We start from the raw sequence: 25075 nt of genomic DNA, 5'->3' as shown, positions 1-25075 counted from the left end.
CGTTGACAGCTCAGCTGTGCTCTTCCAGTGAGGGATGAGAGATGGCGTCTCTCCGCAAACGATTCAACATCTCTGATCGAATCTTCCTGCTGCTTTAAGTCTCACTCCGAGGCTCATCACTCCCCTCATCCCACCTTGTGTTGGTCTGCTGTGTCACTGCCTGAACGCAGGAAACCTCGAGAGAACAACAAGAGGACGGGAAATGAGGAGGCACAATGAGGAGATGAACACAGGATGTGACGGGCTGTTGAGTACAGAAGCAGTGTGTGTATGTGTGTGTGTGCACATGCATGTGTGTGCACGTGTGTGTGTGTGTGTGGTTTGCTCTCCAGAACAGCAGTGCTGGTTTTGTGCCAGTCACAGAACGACAGCCTCCGACCTCATCAATCACCCCGTCGCCACGGCAGCACATTCACCGGGGGGGCGGCCAAAGTCAAACTGACAGACACAACATTCTCCCCCGAGACACACAGAGAGAAAGAGAAGGAGACTTCAACAACAGTTTTTGAGGAGCAGATTACCTGTAAACTCACTACCTACTTCCGTCAGAAACACTCCTTCGCTTGGCTATTTTAAGAACTTGCTCTTAGCAACACAAACCCAAAGGAGATTTTATTTTCCATCTACACAACGCCTATCCTCTTAACTAAAGGGTCTTCCCACTCACGCAAGGGGACCCCTGATTAAACCAGTAAACATAATAATGCTCTTTGAGCAGAACAGGCTGATTCCCCACCCTGATCCTGTCATCCCTTCCAGCCTCCCAGCCTCATCTGCGAGGATGACTGTGTCCCCTGGTACTGGCAGTGAGGTGGACTGGTCCATCAGAACCATCCTGTGCTACTGTATGCACAAGGATATACTTCTAGTATATTCTATGTAGTATGTGTTCTATATATACAGTATAGAGTAGATGTGCTATCTGTGTCCAGTGTTAGTTTGAACCCAATCTTGTACCTGTCACTCACTCACTCACTCACACACACACACACACACACACACACACACACACACACACACACACACACACACACACACCGCCTCCCTTCCTGCACTTACCAGCACTCGAGTCACGCAAATTACAGATTAGAAGAGAAGTCAAAGGGATGTAGACTTGCCTCTCCTCATCTCTCCCTCTCCGTGACGGGGCCAGTGAACTCTGCACTGTGTGTGTGTGCGCATTTGCCATCAGGCCCATTTGATGCAACATATAGATATGTGATATGTGTGCATGCAATAACTGATACAGGAATAGGACTACTGGAATCCGTTCCAAACCAACACACACACACGCACACACGCACACACACACAAAGTAATGGCGATAAGCTTGTGCAGCCTATGGACACATTAATTTCATCCCCCCTGATAAGCAATAAAGCTCAGTCCATCTAACGGAGAAAATTCATCTAGATAAATGTCACTTGATCCACAATAATGGGTTCCTGGTTTGTGTTAATTGCACTAGAGGAACACACCAACGACCTTGGTAGGATTAGAGCATACAACCCCAACCTAGTTATAATAATAATCCATAGATGTGGAATTGGGACTATTTCTGATACGCTAATCTATACACCAAATCGGGTTATAGCAGTCAAACACGCAACTATCGTATAAACAAAGAGCGCCACACTAAAACGTTCGGCAGAGATACGTTGTATGAACTCTTTCTATTATTAGATAGAGGACACTGTTAGACACGGCATCCTAAATGTATTGAGTGAAACACACAGTGGATAAATGTATGTGTACACACACTCAGGAACACAACCAAGCACACACACAGGCAAGTGTAAATACGGCTATCCCCCTCTCCAGCTGAAGACACGTCAAATATCCAATCTCTCAGGATCTTACTATAGGCCAATAACTCAACACGTTCTCATCCCAGTCACGTCAATCAAAATCATCCTCTCCCATCGGATGGCTGCAGTCAGGCTTGAATAAAGAAACGAAAATCTCCCTTCTCCCTTTCAATGGGCAGGGACACCTGGGTAATGAGGTCTTCTCGGGTCAAGTTTCACGGCTGCTCTATTTACCTTTCCAGTCGGACCAACCTTAAACATGCTGTGTGCGATGAATTTCGTTTTAATGAAGGTCTTCCTGTTAAGGTTCAAGTTAGTAAAATGTTGAAAGAGTCTGATAGGCTAGGACTGATTGCATCCAGCTACCTTTTTTCTACCTTGTTGATAAATTAACATGAAATGTGACTGTCAGATGGGATTATTCTCACTTTAACAGATCTATAATTTCTAAAACAGTACATGCATCATGGTGTTTTTCATGGATGACTGTGAGTATACCTGGATTACGTGACAATAGCCTATGCAGGAACTCCTAACCCTACAGAAAAATGTAATTAGTCATGTCTTGATATACCGACAAATAAAGTGGACACAACCAGAACATATTCTTGTCTAATCTGCCAAACTAAAAGACAGATTGTTAAAGGCCATGTTGTGATGGGGAAAGAAAAGTCCTATCTACCAACACAGACAAGTTGCTGACCCAGGTTTGATTAAAAGAGCAATCCCATCCTCTGCCAACAGTGAACAATCCGTTACACCGTTTGGACAGAGCTGTCGGTACCTTACACCACTGATGCGGGTAGACACGACACACACCGGGTACAAATGAAGTGACCTCCATTGCGACAAACACACACTCATCGATAACACACCCGCTGTTCAAACTCCTGGCATCAGACTGCTGACTCAGCAGATTTAAAATAAAGGTCAGATTTGCCGGTCCAGAGTAATCTTTTCAGTTTTTTTCAAACTGAATTTAAATGAAAAAGGGATGGGACACACATCCATAAGGGTGTGGACTGTGGAATTTGCTTTGTCACTTTGTCGCTATTGTTTTTTTATGAGTGCAACCTTTCTGGCTATCCTACAAAAATGTCTACTTCCTGTTGACCAGATTCGATGTGGAGAGACCAGAATCGCAAATGTGAAGATGAAAGATGAAATAATAGTCCTTGTCTTGCACTTTGAAATGTTCAACTGAAGCTTCGCCTTCGGCCTGCCTTTAGATTAGCCCGCCAAAACATGACTACTTCTATATTTCAAACTGAGACGCTGTTACACCTCGCTATTAACAACTGTCATTTTCTATCTCGTCCAATTTGATACAGAGCGCTTCTGCTCAGCGCGTCGACCCTCTCCCCTCTCCTTCAGTCAGGGGGTGTGCTGCCTGGACGGAAGGGGCCATAATCATTTAACCTGGGGGATGTGACCGAGGTTATTACGGCGAGGTGATGAAGCTCAAATTGAGACAGCATGGGTTGTGATGGCACTCGTTGCTCCTGTCAAAATGTATTAAGGGAAAGGACCTGGATGATGTCAGGTGTGTTAGTGTTGTGGGGGTGAGTTGAAGGGGCAAAAGCAAAGAGTATGTGTGCGTGTAGGTGTGTGTAAAGTGAGCGACAGTGGATTGTGTAAACAGTATGTGGGTTGAGCTGGTGGTGGTCATTACCAGGCCTTGCAGCTGCTCTCCCCCCGGGCTGTGTGATCTGGAATGGGCTTGATCCAGTCTCGCCTCAGGGCCTTGCCTTTACAGATGGGTCCAGCTAACAGCATCTCACCTGGGATTGCTTCAGCTGCTGAGGTGACAAGGGGCACAGCCACCACAGTGGATGAGGGGAGGGGAGGAGAGAGGGCAGGAGGAGGGGAGGGGAGGAGAGGCGGAGGGGAGGGGAGGAGAGAGAGCAGGAGGAAATAGGAGATGAGAGAAAGGAGAGATGAGGGGAGTGTAGTAGTGCAGGCAGAGAAAGAAGGGAAGAAACTATGATAGAAGGGAGGGGGAGGGGGGTTCTGAGGAGATAATTGGGGAATGAAAAAGGTTAGAGGATGAATAGAAAACTAAAGGTAAATAAGACAATAGAAACAGTAGAACAGAAGAAACAGGACAAATAAAAGCAATGTAAAAATAAAAACGATTTCCTTCAATTGAGTAAATGAATTGGGTGATAGAAAACACAGATGCCTTAATTTGAACATAAAACTAATCAAGTGCGTTCATTCGGTTAACCTAATCTTTGAGTAAATGGCACCCTCTAGTGCGTTGAAAAAATATTTGCATTTGCAGTTTTTATTGGTTTGGCGGCCAACTGTATTACCCTAGCGGACCACTAGTGGGCCGCGGCCCACAAGTTGGGAATTGCTGCTCTAGTGGTAGCCTACGTTTAAAAAAACACACATCATGCCCTATCCTGACATGACAAAGCTAGCTGATAAAACATGAATTAAAAAAATTGACACCAGACTTCATTTATGATAATCTCAATTAAATCATCAAGGAAATGAAGGCTGCTCGTGTCAATGCAAGTTAGACAGACTTGCATGCCTAAGGGCCACATGTTTTACCTCAAGAAATATCAGCAGAATATGGCGTTAACAGTCCAGTACCAAAATATGTATGAGGCTTTTGTTTCCTACAATGGCCAATTATTTTTTGGTCATTTCAACAGTTCATGCCCTCAGAGTAAAACCAGCCCTGCATACATTAAGAAATTGACAAGTTGACGGAGTCCAATTTACACCACATTGGCCTAGCCTACATATTCTGCAACCGGGCTTAAACACCCTTTTCGAATCGCCAAGAATCGCCTATTTACACCGAGCAGACCAATGCTTTTGGTACTACTATTTGAGGTTTCTATAGCAGTAGCGGTAGGCGACCGGCAGAGCTCGTGATTTCACGCTAGAGACCAGACAATCACCGGCGGGGGGGCGGATGACTACAGCAGTTGGCTTAGGTAGCTACCAGCAGCAGCACACGGGGAGAATTGCAGTGTTATAAACAAATGCACACTGCACGTATTTCGAATGAGGATTGTGGGAACAGGATAATGTGTCCAGTCACCACGTTGAGCATCTAGTATAGGTGCTTACTAGAAGACTGTTTGTCCTTTCGAGGCAGAAGAATATCTTAAAAGGATTACGAGGACAGTGACATTTATTTTGAAGCTCGTCTGTTGTTACCTTATGTATTGCGATTAAAATAAAACGAAGACATGACGGAACTAAGAAGGCGAGGAGGTGGCGGAGACCCCGACAGTACAGATAACACCAGTGACAAGGTACAAATGACAAGTTTGCTTCATGACAAACATTTTAATTTGATATAATCTCATGCGTTCGTGCGTGAAATGCACACAGCAGCACCCGCTCAGCTGACGGGCTAATTAGCTAGGTAGCTTATTAGCTAGCTAGCAGGCTATTTGGGTCTAGCCAGCTAGAAAGTCCGTTTGCTAGCCATCAGAAAGTAAAGCTGCGAATAACGTTGAACATTTTCCCTATTTGTTAGCTGGAACATATTTTCATGAATCATCTCACGCTAATATGCCAACTAGCTTGCTAATTGGCTACGTTAGCTAGGTACCTAGCCAACGCCAATGAATGTGTGGGTTTGTGTTACCGAGCTAGTTGTTAACGCATTAGCTAGCCTGGATTAGCTTTTAGATTTGTCCTAGACATCGATGTGCCGTCACAGTGCTCATGCCATGGAACCAAGGTATTGCCAAGCTAGACCAGTCAGTTAATATATCATTTGACAGTATTATAGCTAGAAGCGATTCAGTGACTTATTAGTAACAAGTGGTTTTCTCAACGTTACTAGTAGCAATAAACACATTTATGTTGCAACAAGAATTCAAGCAGGATCTTGGTACATTTTAAGTGAGAAACACTGATCAGTGTGGTAGATTTCTTCACGACGTGTGCGCAATGTATAGTCCCTGCTGTAGTCATGTTTACCAAAGCATCACCCCGCCGCACCATTGTGCAACAATTTTATTGCGTTGCGTCGCGTAGTTGGTAAACATGCCTACAAATGGAAATGTACTAATAATATTATAATCTAGGTTTAGGCTAGCTACATGTTTGATTTACAGTAAAACAGCTTATGCTGAAGATAGACAGCTCTTAATATATCTTATCTTTAGTGTTGACCTACTATATAATAACGCCCTCTACTTCCACGATGACTCACTTAACCCATAGTCCATAGTTCCCTGGATGATTTGTATCATAGGTCAATGGTGTCCTGTGCATTCCAACCCAGCAAGGATCCCTGGTAACATAGGGCTGTCAACAAAGACACACCAAATCTCACAGTTAAACCTGCTGCTATACTTTTATTTTCCATTTGCAAAATGGCATCGAGATTGTGCCAAAGAATAGATGCAAAAGTAGTTGGACAGTTCGAACTGACATCGAAACAAACGATCTCAATAACTGAAGCTCGCTACAGTCAGAACGTTAACGTGGGGTGTACTTCCTACAGTAGGCTACCAACCGCTGGGGATCACGGTGTATTTATGGCTCAGTGTCCCCGCCGATGTCATATTAATTATCCTTACTGGCATATCCCCTCATCAACCTAAATTGTAACTGTATAAAAACTAATTTCACACCTGCCGCTTTTGTAGGTGTCTATATTCAAGTGTTAGCGTTTAATAATAGTGTTCATACTCGCTCTGACCTCTCTGCCTACAACCCATGCCTCTGGTTTGGTTGTGTCGAGACCAATCGATCACCAGGTCTAAGGAGATAAAGCCTGTTGTGCAAGACCTTAGCCATAATCACTCGAACTGATAACACACTACATATACACATACACATTCAGCTTGCTGGTAATGAAATGGTAAATCCACAAATCAGGAAAATGTCCATAACTTTCACTGTGTATAACATTGTGCTCTTTGCCTGACCTCTTAATTGGGGTTTTATCGGAAGCCCCCAAGACGGTGTGCGAGGGGTCGATACTTCGCGGTTGAAAAGAGCCCCAGCCAGTTTAAAAATGATTTAAAGCGGCACCCAGCGACCCTGCGTCAAACGAAATAGATGGACCTCTCTAATCTGAGTCAGTGGAATCATCAGTCACCAGGATACAGTGACGCACAGATGCTAGCCTACATACTACAGCAGTAGCAGGCTTTTATCAAGATGCTATGCTACCATGCATGACCAAAGTCTTAATATTAGCACCAAGCTATCCATGCGCCTCCTGTACAACACGTATTTGTTCATGGGAATTTGCAAAGGAACAGTCACACAGTTGATGTTGACGCAGGAGAGAATTTAGTTTGGTTTTGAGAACAGACAAATCTCTTGATGAAAGAAATACCCACTGAAAGACATGACAGCGTAGAATCCCTCCCCAATGAAAGGCCAAGCACGCACACAAACAGTCACACAGTCACCCCCTCGCCCTCTACAGTTTCATCCCCAAGGTTAGACGTTGTTTACATTAATTACTGTATGCAGCCTCTTTCATCCTGGGTATCACACTGTCCAGTCACTGTTGTCGGTTGTCATGACCACAAGTGGATCACCATGGCTCCTGTTGACCTCTGATTTGTCCTGCTGATTCCCCTTCAGGTAACGACAGCAACTGTGTGTTTATCAAGGATGTTGGGCCAGGGGCAGGAAATATAACTTTATGCACCCAGTGTAGCCTAATGCTTGAGAGTTGAGGACTTGAATCATGTTTGGGGAGCAGTACTATATTTGGAGAGAGCTTTCATATTAATTAGGCTAATTCTTGTCACTATAAAACAACCTGCCAAGTAAGCACAAAAGATTATTCCTCCTCAAGGGATTTTCTGCTTCATAACCAGTCCTGAACAGTGTTTTTCTGGTTCACCCCAGTACTGAATCGTAGTGATATCCTGCTTCACACCAGTACTAAACAGTTAGATTTTGCTGTCCTACCAGCTATTAATATATTTGATCTGACATATAACAAGTTATCTCAGAGACCCAGCAGTGTGGGGCTTACACCCCAGTAAAGGCATGCATGTCGATAGAATAGCTTTCACCCTGACCTCCATACAGACAACAAAAGTCAGAAACAATTTATCAAGCATTTGTTGGATGTTGTGGAGGTTTGGCTGTGCTGACACCGATTGTCTATTGTTCTCAATGCGCTGAATTTATACAGACATTCTTAAGGTCTATTGTGTCAATGTCCACCCCTTAACAGCTGATGTCTGCGGGCAGAAAAGATGCTAATCTAAAACCGACATGACCTTAGGGGAAACCACATCCTGGATGTAACCATGTGGTAGTTCAAGACATCAGATCAGATAGGGAACACAGCCATATCTACTTTCACCAAATCTCCATCTGATGGCACAGTCTCTCAGTTTGTTTACTCGAGGCTTCCAAACATCTTAAACTCTTTGAGTCTATTGCTGAATTAATTGTCAACGTGGTCCTTAAAACCATGTAGTTGTAGCACTTACTCAGGCATGCACACACACACACAAGCCTATACACACACACAAGCCTATACACACACACAAGCCTATACACACACACACACACACATGCCCACAAACAAACAAGCCCCCCCCCCCCCCCCCCCCCCCACACACACACACACACACACAAACTGACACGTACACTAACACTGAGGTTGTTCCCCTCCCTCCTGGATGAAGATTACACTAGTCTCATTTACTGGGTAGCTCATCTGGTCTCCCTGCTTATCCCCCTCCCCCCTCTCTTTACCTCTCTGTTTATCTCTACCTCTCTTTCTCTACCTCTCCCTCCTACGTCTATCTCTCTCTCCTTCTCTCTCTCTCTGTTTCTTTACCTCTCCCTCTCTCTACCTCCTCTCTACCTCTTTCTCTACCTTTCCTCTTTCTCATTCTCTTTCTCCGACACACACACATCCTTTCTCACTCTCTCTGGAAAGAAAGCTTTCTTGGCCAGGAGAGGGTACAGGAGGAGGAGGAAGAGGGGACAGGAGGAGGAGGAAGAGGGGACAGGAGGAAGAGGGGACAGGAGGAAGAGGGGACAGGAGGAGGTGGGGACAGGAGGAGGAGGAGGAGGGGACAGGAGGAGGAGGAAGAGGGTACAGGAGGAGGAGGGTACAGGAGGAGGAGGAAGAGGGTACAGGAGGAGGAGGAGGAGGGTACAGGAGGAGGAGGAAGAGGGTACAGGAGGAGGAGGAGGAGGGTACAGGAGGAGGAGGAAGAGGGTACAGGAGGAGGAGGAAGAGGGTACAGGAGGAGGAGGGTACAGGAGGAGGAGGAGGGTACAGGAGGAGGAGGAGGAGGGTACAGGAAGAGGAGGAAGAGGAGGAAGAGGGTACAGGAGGAGGAGGAAGAGGGGACATTTACATTTACATTTAGTCATTTAGCAGACGCTCTTATCCAGAGCGACTTACAGTAAGTACAGGGACATTCCCCCGAGGCAAGTAGGGTGAAGTGCCTTGCCCAAGGACACAACGTCAGTTGGCATGACCGGGAATCGAACTGGCAACCTTCGGATTACTAGTCCGATTCCCTAACCACTCAGCCAACTGACTCCCCAGGGACAGGACGAGGAGGAAAAGGGGACAGGAGGAGGAGGAGGAGGAAGAGGGGACAGGAGGAGGAGGAGAGAGGTATATATCTGGTCGCTTCTTAGACCCCACACATTTCTTGTAGCATTTTATATTCAGGTGCTGTGTCTCACAGTGGAATCCACTCAGATATTACTATAGTCAGGCCAGGGAGTTGGGGGGTGCCAACCTGATTCTTACATCGTTTTTTGGGTCCCAGTCCAACCCAGTGACCTTCACGCACCTGCTTAGTGTTACTGAACAGCAGCACTCAGACTGTAGGAGGTAGACTCTGAGATTTATCTTCATTTTGATGTCTCCTATATGTTTTGTCTTTTGTCGACTGCTTATGATTCCAACTACTGACTACTTTCATTGTGGAGTTCAACAAATGAGCCAGTGCTTGTTTTTAGATTCAAATGGGCCTTATGTTAGGCATCCTTGTGCATGTGAGGTTCTCAGAAGTTGCAAATCACTTTGGCATGACTACCATTTGACTGTGCAAATGATCATTTCTTGGCCTGATGGCTAATCTCCTGACCAAGCCTGCAGTGTTTAATCTGACTTCTCTGAAATGTTCATGGTGTCATAGACCAACACTAGCCCACACCCATTCAAGCATGAAAGCTCTCTAAAGACCAGGCATATTTGGTCCATAAAAGGTGTGCAAACACATTATAAATTTGACACTTGGGCTGTCTGGGCCTCGGGCTGTCTGGGCCTCGGGCTGTCTGGGCCTCGGGCTGTCTGGGCCTCGGGCTGTCTGGGCCTCGGGCTGTCTGGGCCTCGGGCTGTCTGGGCCTTGGGCTGTCTGGACCTGTCCTATAGGTCCACTCCAGCAGTGGTAGACTTCACAGAGGTTCCTTGGACCACTTAATACCAGAACCTGGAATTAAGTTTCTTGGCTTCGTAGGTTCAAAAAGTAGAATTCCTCAGCTGGTTTGACGCAGTGTCACTATCAGTGTCTTCCTCATTAATGCTTGAGTAGGACTCTAGTCTTACGTCTCCTCACCTGAATGCAGCCCGCCCGCCCGCTGCCCCCCCTCTCCCACACACGCACTCCCAATTACCTCGGCACGGCCGGCTAATTACTCCTGTGGGTAGGGGTCGTGACCCTGATGCTATTTATAACCTTTCTGGCCACCCCCGGCCGTCTTCACCATGTTTAGTGAGGGTTTAGAGAGGACGCCATGTAAGGGAAGAAATACCAAAGACCACCTTCAGACGCACAACAGGAAACCTAATCTCTGATGTGTGTGTGTGTGCTCGCACACGTGTGTAAGCCCATTACGAGTTTCACCCTGCATGCAAAAAATCCCCCACTCACCCCAAAACGGTCCCGAGGGAACCGTGTCTCTCGTGCTAACCTCACGGCGAGGTCACTTCCTGGCGACAGACCGGCTCGCTGGCCGTCAGCGGCCTGTCAGGGTTGCCCAGGGGGTTTCAAACCTGCGCAAGGGGCGCGTAGATTAAATATGTTTTCCGTCGCCCTGCCTTTCCACACAGTGAAGTATCCACCATCACCACTTTTGAATTCTGGTTTGAAACGTGATCTACCCTGATGCTTAGAAAGCACTTTAACATATTTATCCTGACTAAACCTTTAAGTTTCCATGGCGCTCCTCTGGTAGTACTCTCCAAACCCAGAGAGGCTATAGATGGAACATCTACAGCTGGAATGTAATGGCATAGTGGCAATACAGGAAATGATAGGCTGCTAATTTCAGACAAGGACCATAACCCATTACCCATCCCTAATTTTAGTCTGTGAACTTGTCGAGTCATTCAGTTTGAATCGACTCCAAATGAATGACTCTCCTAGACGCTATGCTGGACTTGGTACAAGCTTGCTGTTCTCTCTAGTGTTCAACTCCGCTCAGAGACGATATCCACAGTAAAGATTTACCAAATGACAATTAAGTTGTTTACCTGTCAATGTGTAGCCTAGCCTGCTAGCCTAGCCATCAGCCTGCAGATAGCAGGCTACCTGCCATCTGCTGGGGGGGGGCTGTACCAGCCCACTCTGGGAAGGTAGTGTGATGTCATCACAGTTTTGCCCTGTGTGTGGCATATCAGAGACGTAGGATTCACTTGTTGAATTTTGTAACTAAGCTACGGAACATTCTGGATCTACTTTCACCATCCCTCAGTACAAAGGTTGATGGTCACGTCAGTGCTGGGCCCAGACTGTGTTGTGGTTCATGCCATGCTAAACTCACCTGCCTCCTCGTACATGTGATTGAAACTGAACCAAACCAAATAAAAACACGACTTGTTGACGTCTGACTGAATCGCTCCACTTGGATCCCAGCCAAGCTAAAGCTGAACAGGGTTACACCTGTTCTCTGTTTCTGTGTATCTTTCTCTGTATGTCTCTCTGTCTTTCTCTCTATATCTATCTGTCTCTGTCTCTCTCCCTCTCTCTCTCTTCCTGAACGCTGCCGCTCTCTTCCCCTCCTGCTCCCCCACTCTTGCCTGTCAGTAGATTTGCCTGACCCTGTCGTTTGCATCCTCTGGCCCGGGGCATTACAGGCTGTGTTGACCTACAGCAACAGGAAGTGACACGGTAGTGACCTGAGCGGTTTAGGAGGCAGAGGAAGGCTGGACTGGTGGTTGAAATCTCTTAACACAAATCTAGTTATCAGTGAGGGTATGTTCATGACTGTTTAGTGGTTTGCAAGTTGGATGTGCTAGATAGATGCCTGCCTGATGTGTCATGTTCCGAGTGTGTTTCGTAAGGCTCAACGTAGTTCAGTTGAGAGCGTACACAGTGGTGTGCTTCGCAGCAGGGTCTAAATGACCTGACTAGGTCACAGTACTTGGCCGGCCTTCTGTATTATGTCTTCACTGCACATTGTGTTGAACCTTCTCTTTCTCCTCTGCTTTTCTCTGGTGTGTATGTTGACGTGTGTGTGTATGTTGATGTGTGTGTGTGTGTGTGTGTGTGTGCACAGGAGGCTGATGGTGAGGACAGGCTGGGCCTGGCGGGGGACACGGAGGGAGACTGTGAGGGAGACTCTAAAGGAGACTCTCAGGACGTCCCGCCCCCGACAGACAACACTCCTCAGTGTCTCAACAAGGCTCTGGAGGGGCTACCGCCCAGGTACACACACACAGAGAGAGAGAGAGAGAGGTGGAGGGAGAGAGAGAGAGGTGGAGGGAGAGAGAGAGAGAGAGAGGTGGAGGGAGAGAGAGAGAGGTGGAGGGAGAGAGAGAGAGGTGGAGGGAGAGAGAGAGAGGTGGAGGGAGAGAGAGGGGTGAAGGGAGAAAGGTAGAGAGGGAGGGAGGCGTAGAGGGAAGGATGGATGGAGAGATGGAGGGAGAGGAGAGATGGAAAGAGAATGAGGGGGAGAGAACAGGACAGCAGCAGTAGGTCTTTATTCATGATGCAGCACTTTCACATTCACAAAATGTAGCTGCCTAGGATTTCTCTCAGGGCCGTGGAGAGAGAGTTAAGCCGGGCTGTACAGCCCAACTCTGTAGCCTGTGTTCTCTGCCGTGTTCTGTCAACAGCTCTGAAGGGTGTGGATATGTGTCACAAGTCAGGAATGACAGGCCTATAGCCAGTAAATACCGACCGACAGTAACACTAGGCCGAGGCCTTTCGCATCGGTACTGTACGCTGTGAAAACCTTTTTTACGTTTTGTGTTAATACTGTAAACTGTGTACACTGGTAATTGTAATTAAAGGCTATTCATTTTGTAGGATTTAAATGGTTAATGTTTCTGTTCCCGTTTACAGATGGAAGAATTATTGGATACGAGGGGTGTTGTCGTTAGCGATGATAACTGGCTTCTTCCTTATCATCTACCTAGGACCTATAATGCTTATATTTGTGGTATGTACCACACTCACACACACACACCTTTGATGTGGGCACAGACATATGGTCTCACATACACACACACACACATTTGACCCACTGAGTGGGTGCATGCACACACACCCCCCCCCCTCCCTTTTCCAGTAGCCTTCTTCACAGAGTTGCTTCCGTGATGCAGGTGATGAGCATCCAGATCAAGTGTTTCCAGGAGATCATCACCATCGGTTACAGAGTCTACCGCTCCTACGAGCTGCCCTGGTTCAGGACCCTCAGCTGGTAGGAGCTCACCTGCACACCTGCACACTCTCATGCTCTACACACCTGCTCACCTGTACACCTGCACACTCTCATGCTCTACACACCTGCTCACCTGTACACCTGCACACTCTCATGCTCTACACACCTGCTCACCTGTACACCTGCACACTCTCATGCTCTGCACACCTGTACACCTGTACACCTGCACACTCTCATGCTCTACACACCTTCTCACCTGTACCCCTGCACACTCTCATGCTCTGCACACCTGCAGAGCATGGCCAGGAATCGAACTGGCAACCTTCAGATTACTAGCCCGCTTCCCTCACCGCTCAGCCACCTGACTCCCTATAAACGCTATATAAACACTGACTTAACGCTGTCATTCTCTGAATATGTAATTGCACTTTCTTTGTGTGTGTGTACCAGCCACCTTTACACACACGTCTACACACACAGCCGTGCTACGCTCAGCCCTGGAGCAAAGGCCAGTGCTGTGTTGGAAGTGGAATTCAATCTCAGCTTGGCCTCCAAACCCCCCTCACCACCACCATCCAAACACAACAAGCCAAAACAGACTCATTCATTCATGTTTAACTGAGGGGTTTTCCTGCCTGCTTCAGGTACTTCCTGGTGTGTGTGAACTACTTCTTCTATGGTGAGACGGTGGCAGACTACTTTGGGGCGCTGGTGCAGAGAGAGGAGCCACTGCAGTTCCTGGTGCGCTACCATCGCTTCATCTCCTTCGCCATGTACCTTGGAGGTGTGTCCAGCCTACTGCAGTCTGTGTGTCTGTGTGTGTCTCTGTTTGTCTGTCTGTGTGTGTGTGTGTGTGTGTGTGTGTGTGTGTGTGTCTGTGTGTGTGAATCTGTGTGTAAGATACAATGTTCACACTACAGAAGTGCTCTTTGGCCAAAGTCTTCAGACTCGTAGGAAGAGAATTTGTGACTTTTATTGCTGCTCACCATTTAATCACAGCAGTAGTGGGAAGACTGTAAGTCTCTGTTAACTGTTCATGTTTCAACCTCTCTGACCTGCTATTAGACAGAAAGGAACAAAGAAATACCTTTAAACGATGTCCAATAAAATCCTCCCCTAAATATGGTAACAGTGCAGTATTTGCATTGTATTTCATCTGAAACCATCCCTGCATTCCTGAGCTGACGTCACCTCCTTCTCCCTCGCAGGTTTCTGCATGTTCGTTCTGAGTCTAGTGAAGAAGCAATATCGGCTGCAGTTCTACATGGTGAGTATCTGCCACACCACCTCACGGACCCCCCCCCCCCCCCCCCCGCGTGTTCTAGATGTTTCCCTGCTTCGACACACCTGCCTCAAATGTCCCAGGTGTGTCGGAGCGTGGAAACATCTAGAACATGCAGGACAGTGGGCCCCGAGGACCAGGGCTGACAAAAGGCTGTCCTACCACCATATGTGTTTACACAACTCATACACCATCTATACAACATATATACTCCTACTGTAAAGCCCCACCTGTCACTCCATACCTCCTGCTCCCTCCACATCCCCCTGGGGGGCCCGGCTGTGCCCTGGGGGGCCCGGCGGTGCCCTGGGGGGCCCGGCGGTGCCCTGGGGGGCCCGGCTGTGCCCTGGGGGGCCTGGCGGTGCCCTGGGGGGCCAGGCGGTGCCCTGGGGGGCCAGGCGGTGCCCTGGGGGGCCAGGCGGTGCCCTGGGGGGCCAGGCGGTGCCCTGGGGGGCCCGGCGGTGCCCTGGGGGGCCAGGCGGTGCCCTGGGGGGCCAGGCGGTGCCCTGGGGGGCCCGGCTGTGCCCTGGGGGCCCCGGCTGTGCCCTGGGGGGCCAGGCGGTGCCCTGGGGGGCCCGGCTGTGCCCTGGGAGGCCAGGCGGTGCCCTGGGGGGCCAGGCGGTGCCCTGGTGACATTCCTCCTTCCTCCTTTCCAGTTTGCTTGGACCCACGTGACCTTGCTGATTGTGGTGACTCAGTCCCACCTTGTCATTCAGAACCTGTTTGAAGGGATGATATGGTAAGCAGGACCCGGGGCGGGTTACACTTGGGAAACCTGTTTGTGGTATCGATGACACACTAGAGTCTGGATGCGGTTTGCTGGGAAAATCAGGGTCTCTGTGAAAGCTGAGCCGGTTTTTTAAGGGATAGATAATGGACTAATCCAGGTGTAAACACTCCTTTCAACAATGTTAGCTTGTTGACTAGTCTTCCGTAGTTGTTTGTCTTTATAACTACAGGGTATTTGTACCTCCTTGTTTGTTTGTTATACTGTACTCTTTTAATAATGTGATTTCAGTAAAATGACTAACACAAGCAGGAAGTTTATTTACAATCAGCCGAGTTAAAGATGTAGTGTAATAAAATTAAAACGCTTCTCTAGGCATTCAAATCTGTTTCCTGTTTTTCAGGTTTATAGTCCCCATCTCCATAGTGATCTGTAATGACATCATGGCCTACCTGTTTGGGTTCTTCTTTGGTAGAACTCCGCTGATTAAGGTAAACAAACCCCTACCCTCACACACAACAACAGGTTCTGACGCAGGCAGCTGCAGAACTATGGACATCCAAAAAATATAAAGACAAGAAAATGTGGTAGTCGATTTTATTTATGACCATGACCCTCCATGCCTTTTTGCAATATTAATATGTAATATAATATGCAACTGGGATGGCCATTTGTGGCCAATATTAAAATGAAGGACATCCTAAAGGGAGAGAGGGAGGAGGGTGGGTGGGGGAGGAGTAGGGAGATGGGGGGGGGGGGGGGGGGGAGGAGGAGTAGGAAGGGGGGGTGTAGGGAGGGGATGGCGGGGGATTAGGGAGGAGGGGGGTGGGAGGAGGGGGGGAGGGGAGGAAGGAGGAGGGGAGGAGGGGGGGAGGAGAGGCAGTGAAGCGTGCTACAGCCGCAGGAAGCTCATGACCTGGTTGTTCATCGTAGTCACGTGTTGCTCTGCTTGGTCTGAGAGGAACCACCGTGTCATCGCGTGTGTGTGCTCTCCTCAGCTCTCTCCCAAGAAGACGTGGGAGGGCTTCATCGGAGGCTTCTTCGCCACAGTGGTGTTTGGGTTCCTTGTGAGTAGCCTGCTGAAGTCCCAGTCTATGTTCCCTTTCCTTTTGTCTTTCACCCGGCCTTCCCTTTAACAGATGTAACGTGGTAGTAGCATCTCACCCGTGCTATTTCCACTGAACTCTGAGCCTGGGACGTTGAGTGGAGAGCCCTGGTCCCTGACGTGGTCTTGTCTCTCTCCAGCTGTCGTATCTCCTGGCTCAGTTCCAGTACTTTGTGTGTCCGGTGGAGTACAACAGTGAGACCAACAGGTTTGCGGTGGACTGCCAGCCCTCAGACATCTTCGTGATTCAGGAGTACACCCTCCCTGTCGTGATTCAGAACATCCTGGGATGGGTCAGTCCTGCTTGTACACTCACAAGCTTATTTATGTCCTGTCAAACCCTTGTACCTGGATGGTTTCCTCCTCTGACACGTTGAGCGTTTGTCCTGCAGGAGACGGTGCAGCTGTACCCGTACCAGATCCACAGCGTGGCACTGTCCTCCTTCGGCTCGCTCATCGGCCCGTTCGGGGGCTTCTTCGCCAGCGGCTTCAAACGGGCCTTCAAGATCAAGGTGAGACGGCGCTCTTCAAAACCACGCAAAACATGTCCATCATGAAGTAATAAAGGCAGAAATGCCACCCAACGTTTTTCCTAAAACACACGTTCAAGCAGCTGTAGTTTCGCCTGCTCGTGGTTTTCCTCGACGCATCTCTGTTGGTGTTAACCCCCCTCCTGATGGGTTCAACTCCCCTGTCATCTCTCTTCCCTCCCTCAGGACTTTGCTGACACCATCCCTGGTCACGGAGGAATCATGGACCGCTTCGACTGCCAGTATCTGATGGCCACGTTCACGCATGTTTACATAGGCAGCTTCATCAGGTAAGCTCCTGGGTTCGACTGAGGATGTGGCCGTTAAATACATTTACATTTAGTCATTTAGCAGACGCTCTTATCCAGAGCGTCTTATACACACACGTCTATCTCTCACACACACACACACACACATCATATCACACACTCATGGGAGCGTACTTCCTTTATGTGTTCCAGAGGGCCCAACCCCAGCAAAGTGTTGCAGCAGCTGCTGGTGTTGCAGCCTGCACAGCAGCTGAACATCTTCAACACGCTGCGCTCTCACCTGAGAGACAGCGGCATGCTGCCCCCTGCTGTGCTGGAGACCCAGTAAACATAATCTGTGTGTGTGTGTGCGAGCGCACGAGCAGAGTGCGTGTGAGTGATCAGACGCATGTTTGATCTTTGTCCTCTTCCGGGAATCCATCACCAACACACCTACTTATCTCGTCTGGTTTCGTATTTTCCTCCAAGCATCATTACTGTGAACTAAGAACCAAGGTGTCACTTTATCAGAAGTCAGTCGCTTCAGCCTGGACTTGCATGACGCACACACACACATTCAGAATCACAATAACAAAACAACTATACAATTGTCATGCTTAACAATCTGGCAGCACCTTTTCTAAAGACACTGGCACTGAAGAAGATAAGAAAAGAAAAAGAAAAAAAACGTCTTCGCTAACAAAATGGATTCAAGCACACGATTTATTATCAACGCTGGGGCTGTAACCAGGGCGTTTCCATGGGAACCGCGTGTGTTGCACTGATTGGAGCTGAATGGAGCCTCGAAGATTTGCAGCAAGGACTTTTTGGGACGAATGCTTTGTGCTGAAAGTTGTATTTGAAGGAGAAAAACACAACTTAACACACTAGGAACTGTTATTATAGTTTGCTGCTTCTTAATGGTTATAATGGTCTTAACTTTATAGCATAGAACAGAAAAATAAGAAGATATTTTGAAACATGAAGCATGTTCTTCAGTTCTGTTGTTACTGCTGGAAAAAAAATTCAATTTTCCCCTCTTTCCTGTGGTGTGAAATAGTTTATAGGTTTTGATTAACTAGTGGCAGTAAATACATGCAATAATGTAGGCATGGATTTAGACATGATATGCAGCACTATAGCATCAACAACACACACCAATGCACATTTAACACTGTGTGTGTCTACATATCTCAAAATGTATTACTGTAAATAAATATATCATATTTATTTACAGGTCAACAAAAACCTAGTATAAGAATAATGTTATTAAATAGCAACAATATACTATATACTTTAAAGATATGAGAAATGATATGCAAAAAAACAAGAAAAAGGGTGGTAGGTTATTTTTAGCTTCTAGCATGAACAAAACCATTTTGGGTCGAATGGTTTTGATAACAGCTGCTGATTAAAGGGGGTGTGTGGGGGGTGACTTTGACTTGATTTCAAAGAGAATGTGCTTCCTTTTAGGTAACCAATGATTTTAGTTGCACTGTAGTTGGGATCCTTCAAAGGTACATCAGGAGTAAACCACTCCCAAGAATGGTTAGGATATTATTAGGTTCGATGTTTGTCTACCAGTATAGATTATATTTTAGTGCTTGTATGTGCTATTGCTCTTAAAGGGGTAGGACGTAATTTAAAGGTTGTTGGGGGTAACAATTGCTGTTATCATGGTGTGAGAAATAATGAAATAATCTTTCTGTGTTTATATATATATAATATATATATATAGCTTATATAAAGTATATATTATATTCAGGTAGTTATGTCTTTTGGCAATATTTAATGCAAGTGTCGATTTGAGTCTATTGAGCTATGGAATGGGTTTCTAAAGTTGGACTGGAGTTCGGATGAATTCTACAGCACACTCGCAAAAGCCGCACAGCATTTTTATAAATGTAAAGAAAAAGAAAAAAATGAACAAAAAAAGGGGTTACTAGCTGAAACATTCATTTTGGATATAGTGGTACATTGTGCAGCACTGGAACAACTGAGATTTATACAACCGTGTAGTGTTCTTTGAACCCAGCCATCCAAAACCCTTCCAGAAACGTTTACCAAAGCACTGTCTGATTTTTGTGGATTTTCCTCTCCGGGATAAATCCCTGTCCTCACGTGTCGACTGTAGGTGGGTGTTGGAGTTAGTTTGAGACGGGAGCAGCGATTTGAGTCACGTTCCACAGCCTCCCTGTTTGTGCATCTGTCAGTTTCCTGTTAGGTCCAAGTACTGTTAATTCTTTTGTCATGTTATTACCTGCGGATCAACTGAAGTGGGATGAGCGTGCTGATTTGGTTCCCCGGGTTGTGTACACGGTATTGTATTTCCTCCAGAAATGTATGTGTTGCTACCCATCCCTGTATATTGTACTACTTAGGAGGAGTTTATTGGATTTTGGGACCAGCTCTGACCCAACAAACTTGTGTTTTCCCTGGGATTGTTTAATAGGTGTTTCAGTGTGGATCTGCTTATCCACTTCCTCTCACAAGAGGTTTTGACAACAGCGTGAATATTTCACTTTCACACTTAAAACAATCCAACCTGACCAAAATATGCGAGTTGGAGAGTGCAGAGACCACAGAGAGGATCCATGAGAATATTAGAACTGAAATGAGGTCGTAGTTTAAATTAGATCTAACTTATTGTGTGGTTTAAGTTATTGTGATCCGAGATGTAATGAATAAAAAAAGGCCTATATAACATTAGTTAATCAATAAGCAGAGATACTGTACCTATCAGCGCTGTTAATTGTCAGGTATTACGATGCATGGCAAAATTGTTGGGTTCTTATGTCTTTTTTAATTTAAATGATACATTGTATTTTGTTTGATTGCATATGCATAATTGTTTTCTTATGAACAAAGTTTTTGAAGTGGATAAGATGGTAGAAGTTATATTGATCAACACGATAGAGTACATCTGGGTAATACACAGTGGTGTATAAAATGCATAGAATAATAATTATTAGAGATATTGTGGCACTATTTACTGTATGAAGGTGAATAAATTCTTTATTTTTCCTTTAAAATATAAATGTCTTTGATTTGATTCTGAACACAGCATTGCCAATCCAGTTTTGAAAGCACTTAAAGATCTAAAACAAGCAGTCAGTTTTGAGGACTTGGGTCCCCTTTGACTCAATGTTACAGCTAGATCTGCTATCAATCTATCTTGGTGATTGTTGCATTAGATCAAATGTATGGGGCTAGGTGGTATCATCTACTACATTAACATCAAACTTTTAATACCCGTGGTGGCTTTCATTTACATTCACTGGTGCTGAGTCACGTCTAACCTAAACAAGACAAGTTTTACAGCTTTACCAAAGTCAACATGTTGCGTCTGTTTATTTACCACCTTTTTTCAGGATCTAGGAGGAGGATGTGTTTCGAATATGTTGTTTGTAGAGAACACAACAGGGTAATATGTATGTACTACAGAGGTCGTGGTAGTATGAACATATAACAACGTTACAATATTTGATTAAATAAAAAATCTAAAAGTGCATACCCTGTCAGGACACCCTCTGGTGGATTGAAGTAGACATTACACCTAACGGAGCGTCCGCTAGGTGTAATGAACCGGTTTCCCTGTTTTTGAGCACAAATACTGCTGCTTATGAGTTATAAACGGATGGCCTTAATTGAGGAACAAAGATGGTGGTCGTTACAATACCTTTTTAATACCTCGCACATTAAAGTAACTTTGAAAACGTTTATAATCGAGAGTCGTAAAAATAAATACGTTATACAAAATATCTTTCATACACTGAATTACTTTGTGTTATAGCTCTGGTTCTTTCAACATGGAATCTCTCTCCTCTCTCTTCGGAAGTGGAATGTTACCTGCAATCAAAATAAAAAGAAAGTTGAGTCCCACTGTATTCAAATAGTGTGTAAAGAGATATTTTCAAGAAGTCCCATACTGCTGGATTCTCACCTGGTGGTGCGACGAAGTACTCCTCCACCGTGTTACTAGAGAGATTGAGGAGTTCATCCGCATGGTCGCCTTCTGTCACTGTGTCCTCACGCAGATATAGCGACCTACATGACACAAACAGTACACAGTATTTAGATGATTGAAAGTGCCAGCTAACATCTACTTCTGCAGATAAAGTACATACCTTAAGTATCCAACCGATCATCGATAACGGTTAACCTGCTTTAATTTTGTGCAACAATGAATGCATTAAGTGGCCTTTTTCCTTTCCCCCCTTACCTGTCTTCTAGAACGGAATCCATTGGCTCAACGCCATCGGTGTTCACGGCGTGGAGCTGATTAGCAAACTGAATCGCTTTCTCCAAACAGACAAGTCCCTCCTGGTTACGGAAATCTACCAGCGCCAGTCTCTCCAATTTATCAACCAGGTCTGCCGACACTCCGGCCGGCTAAAAGTGTGACACAAGATGGGCGTATTTAGCCATACGCCATTCGACTAATTTGGGCCCACACTGTTCAGTGTGGGTTGTTATTTACTACTGTGCAATAATATTGTGATTATAATACCAACTTGGGTTAGGTTGCTTTGCATTGGCTTCCACGTTGGTGTCAACGGCACCTATACAGCACAGACAAGAAAAGCTTAATCTAAGCTAACAGACATTAGCCCAAGCGCGCCGGTTTCCTTTTAAACTTTTAAGCAACTATCTAACTACAACTAGCCGCTACTACCCCGTATATCTTTCTTTGCTATTTAGCTAACTAACTACCTTACTGATCACATAAAACCACGTACCTTCGTGTTAGAAATGTGAGAACTGCATTGACGGCGTCGCATTTCCACAAGGCTCCACATGCAGCATCCGTCATTGGACGTTCTTGAAGCTCCAGCGGTACTACATCGACATAAAGACGGAATGATTCTCAATGTTCGTAAACGACTGAGTCCAGAACTAAATGATAAAAGTACCATTTTGTGGTGTCTACTGTGTTAAGTAGTCTGTGTACAATGATGTGGCTAAATGGGAAGCTTGCTTCAGGTCTTGATATGACTCCTAACACCGACTGACATTATCCAACTAGCCAGTCAAGAAGCTAAGCTAAAAATAAACGCCTACTTCTGTATTGTCAAATCGCTCCCTGGTATATGCAATATCTGTATTTGCCCGGATAGCTCAGTCGGTAGAGCATCAGACTTTTAATCTGAGGGTCCAGGGTTCAAGTCCCTGTTCGGGCGATGTTAGTTTTATTCATTGTATAAATTGATGAATTTATATGGTAAACACGAAGTACAAATTATTCGCTACTGTATTAAAGTAAACTTTTCTGGTATCAGTACTTTACTTCACTATTTATTTTTCTGACAACTTTTTACTTTCACTCCTTATTTTTTTTACACGCATCTGTACTTTCTTTTAAAAATTCTGTAATTTTTTTCGGCTCAGATTTTTGGGATCTGCATTTCACCATTCGAATTTGAGCAGCCTGAATTTAGTTATTTGAATTTCTGAAACTTGATTTTTTTATTCTTCAACTTTTACCAGTCTTTTTAAACATGAGTATCTGTACTTCTACTTGAGTGAAGTATGTGTGTACTTTTGCCATCTCTGTTCAATACGAAAATGAAAAACAAAACTTATTGAAGTTATTGTAGAATTTAGAGGAAAAATAATAAGCCATGAGATAAGCGTTTGGAAAAATAAGAATTATTCCATTTTTATTCTTTTTTAATAAATACATATACCATTTAATATATAGTGTTTTCTTGTAATTAGACTTGATTGTTGTCAACACACTTTCTGACCACAAGTGATTTCAGCTTTACATACAAAAAGCAGAAGAGTAAATAAATAAATAAATAAAAATGTGCCAGCAAATAAATAGATGTTACAATATAATCAAACTGTTTGGTTTTCTACTGTAGGGCAACAGCAGTTTGCATTCACTGAGATCCACCAATACTTCAGTTAATCTCAACACATTCATGACACAACTCTGGATCACCAAGAGGAGATCTATGCAAGGACACACAGTGGTGATGCTCTTAAGAGATAACATTCACTACAATATGTATTCATTTGAGTTTTAAAGCACAGTTAGACCCCCCCCCCCCTAACATCTTAACAAACTACTTAGGCAACACTCTAATATCTGTCAGAATTTTCGTGAGGAGCAATAGGCTAATATTTGCTTCCTGATCAACATTATATTCAACATTTTCCAAGAGTGGATGATTCCGCTCTCCTTCACCTTTACACACAAAAGATAGCACTCCTTAAAATAGCATCCTGGTTATTTCAAATAATAGAAATATGGTCATCACAATACTAGGTACAGAGTAAAGCAACACCATTTACAGAATATACAACGGCTAACTGGATGAAAAAAATAAAATAATTAAAAGCACTGTTTTACTGTATATAATTGAAATGGTTGCTTTTTGTGTCCACTTCTGCCTGAAGAACAATAACTCACATGTACATCATATATGTTTTTCTCTATGTATCATAAATATAGTATACATCTTGATTATGATTAAACCCTATTCATTTCCAACACAACTCACACACAACAGTAAACAAAGACACAGAGGTACCATGGCAATAAATAATTGCAAACAATCCAAACTCTGCCCATTACTGAATCACCAACACTGGATTTGTCTGAAGTAAGATTTTCAGTAGGCTTACAAGTAGTGTTTTGAATGACTGCTACATCCTGGATAATGGCAACATTTACATTTAAGCTGTTTTGCTGTTTACCACAGCTTACAGGAGACGAAGACAATCTAATAAAACTAGTACTCAAATACAAGAAGCTTGGCTGTGCTGTGGATCGGTCTGTGTATCAGGCTGTGTGTGCGTAAATTACATGTTATTTAACAGGTTTTCTACGCTAAAGTTCTTTCTGGGCAGTAACTGGTTTTGTCTGTTTCCTAGGTAATGACAAGTTAATTGGCCAAATCTTTGTGAGCTATTGAGAAACTTAACCAGAGATGAGTTGGAATTGACGAAAAGAGACGAGCTTGGATTAAGACGGACACACAATTAAAAACGACAATTTCACTAACCAACATAATAACTGGGGGGACAAAAGCCTAATACAACATGTCTTTGCTATTTCATCCATCACCTCAAATTTCAGAGGACCATTACAGCTTATTGTGCTAGTTTACACACCGGCCGGCAGCACATTAGTAAGGTGGTCAGAGGGAAATGGTGTGGAGATGTAAACACAGAACAGCCATGGACGGATGTAGGGGGGCAGCATAGTGAACAGACCCACTGCAATCTGTTTTTCTGCTGCCAGTAAACACATAGAGACACCAGAGGAGGCCAGAGGAGGGATGGAGGCCGAGCAGGGGAGAGAGGCCAGAAGAGGCCAGACGAGGGATGGAGGCCTGGCAGGGGAGAGAGGCCAGAGGAGGCCAGAGGAGGGATGGAGGCCGGGCAGGGGAGAGAGGCCAGAAGAGGCCAGAGGAGGGAGGGAGGCCGGGCAGGGGAGAGAGACTAGGACGCTGGATCACTTGTTCTCGATGAGCGTCTGCACCTTCCACACCAGGTCCCGGGCCAGGGTCAACACCTGCCTGCTGTTGTGGTGCTCTGCCATCTCTGAGAGGAGATGAGAGGAGGTTGAAGATGACTGGTCTCTGTTTTAACATGCCTGGTCTGTATCATCTGCACCATGCCCATTCATGTACTAGGGTTGGGTGCAGCTCAGTGGTAGACCATTAGACTACAGATTAAAAGAGCACTGGTTCTACTCCCTCCATACATGTTGCTTCAGATGAAAGCATATACTAAATTCATACATTATCACTCAATATATATTTTTGACAAA

At 45.4% G+C, this 25075-nt stretch overlaps 3 protein-coding genes and 1 non-coding gene across 5 annotated transcripts in view; 2 read left to right on the top strand and 2 right to left on the bottom strand.

The window, feature by feature from the left end:
* The first annotated feature begins 4768 nt into the window (after nucleotides 1-4768).
* Nucleotides 4769-20287, top strand: cds1 (CDP-diacylglycerol synthase (phosphatidate cytidylyltransferase) 1). The gene is made up of 13 exons (XM_067227792.1): nucleotides 4769-5086; nucleotides 12294-12442; nucleotides 13082-13178; nucleotides 13342-13439; nucleotides 14045-14184; nucleotides 14609-14667; nucleotides 15339-15421; nucleotides 15813-15900; nucleotides 16408-16476; nucleotides 16655-16807; nucleotides 16907-17026; nucleotides 17231-17334; nucleotides 17506-20287. Exons 1-13 carry the CDS (start codon nucleotides 5021-5023, stop codon nucleotides 17639-17641), a joined length of 1362 nt encoding a protein of 453 aa, XP_067083893.1. The 5' UTR covers nucleotides 4769-5020; the 3' UTR covers nucleotides 17642-20287.
* Nucleotides 20288-20461: 174 nt separating this feature from the next.
* On the bottom strand, nucleotides 20462-22302 carry gatc (glutamyl-tRNA amidotransferase subunit C). Of its 2 annotated transcripts, XM_067227794.1 has the most exons (6): nucleotides 22206-22302; nucleotides 22032-22131; nucleotides 21807-21854; nucleotides 21515-21684; nucleotides 21236-21339; nucleotides 20470-21141 (listed from the first exon to the last, which is right to left on the bottom strand). In XM_067227794.1, the coding sequence occupies exons 2-6, from the start codon at nucleotides 22089-22091 to the stop codon at nucleotides 21080-21082; spliced, it is 444 nt and encodes a 147-aa protein (XP_067083895.1). In that variant the 5' UTR covers nucleotides 22092-22131; nucleotides 22206-22302; the 3' UTR covers nucleotides 20470-21079. The 2 variants fall into 2 exon arrangements, with proteins under 2 accessions (XP_067083894.1, XP_067083895.1); XM_067227793.1 differs by having other exon boundaries at nucleotides 20462-21141; nucleotides 22032-22302.
* Nucleotides 22303-22399: 97 nt separating this feature from the next.
* trnak-uuu (transfer RNA lysine (anticodon UUU)) lies at nucleotides 22400-22472 on the top strand. Its single transcript has one exon. It is a non-coding gene; the product is annotated as a tRNA-Lys (tRNA).
* Nucleotides 22473-22942: 470 nt separating this feature from the next.
* sgsm1a (small G protein signaling modulator 1a) overlaps nucleotides 22943-25075 on the bottom strand; it is a 28198-nt gene continuing 26065 nt past the window's right edge. The window contains exon 26 of the mRNA XM_067227977.1: nucleotides 22943-24846. Coding sequence (XP_067084078.1) covers nucleotides 24758-24846 — 89 coding nt within the window. The 3' untranslated portion in view covers nucleotides 22943-24757. The remainder of the gene's footprint in view (nucleotides 24847-25075) is intronic.

The sequence above is a fragment of the Osmerus mordax genome, chromosome 24 (assembly GCF_038355195.1).
Source record: "Osmerus mordax isolate fOsmMor3 chromosome 24, fOsmMor3.pri, whole genome shotgun sequence".
NCBI classification, from domain to species: Eukaryota; Metazoa; Chordata; class Actinopteri; order Osmeriformes; family Osmeridae; genus Osmerus; species Osmerus mordax.
The sequence above is the reverse complement of the archived record's forward strand: the minus strand, read 5'-3'. Positions and strand labels throughout refer to the sequence as shown.

Coding starts and splice junctions, on each gene's coding strand:
- gatc (XM_067227793.1), bottom strand. CDS start 22,208: ATGGTACTTTTATCATTTAGTTCTGGACTCAGTCGTTTACGAACATTG. Junction 21,855..22,031: donor CTCACATTTCTAACACGAAG/GTACGTGGTTTT, acceptor TGTGCTGTATAG/GTGCCGTTGACACCAACGTG. Junction 21,685..21,806: donor TGCAAAGCAACCTAACCCAA/GTTGGTATTATA, acceptor TCACACTTTTAG/CCGGCCGGAGTGTCGGCAGA.
- cds1 (XM_067227792.1), top strand. CDS start 5,021: ATGACGGAACTAAGAAGGCGAGGAGGTGGCGGAGACCCCGACAGTACA. Junction 12,443..13,081: donor CTGGAGGGGCTACCGCCCAG/GTACACACACAC, acceptor TCCCGTTTACAG/ATGGAAGAATTATTGGATAC. Junction 17,027..17,230: donor AACGGGCCTTCAAGATCAAG/GTGAGACGGCGC, acceptor TCCCTCCCTCAG/GACTTTGCTGACACCATCCC.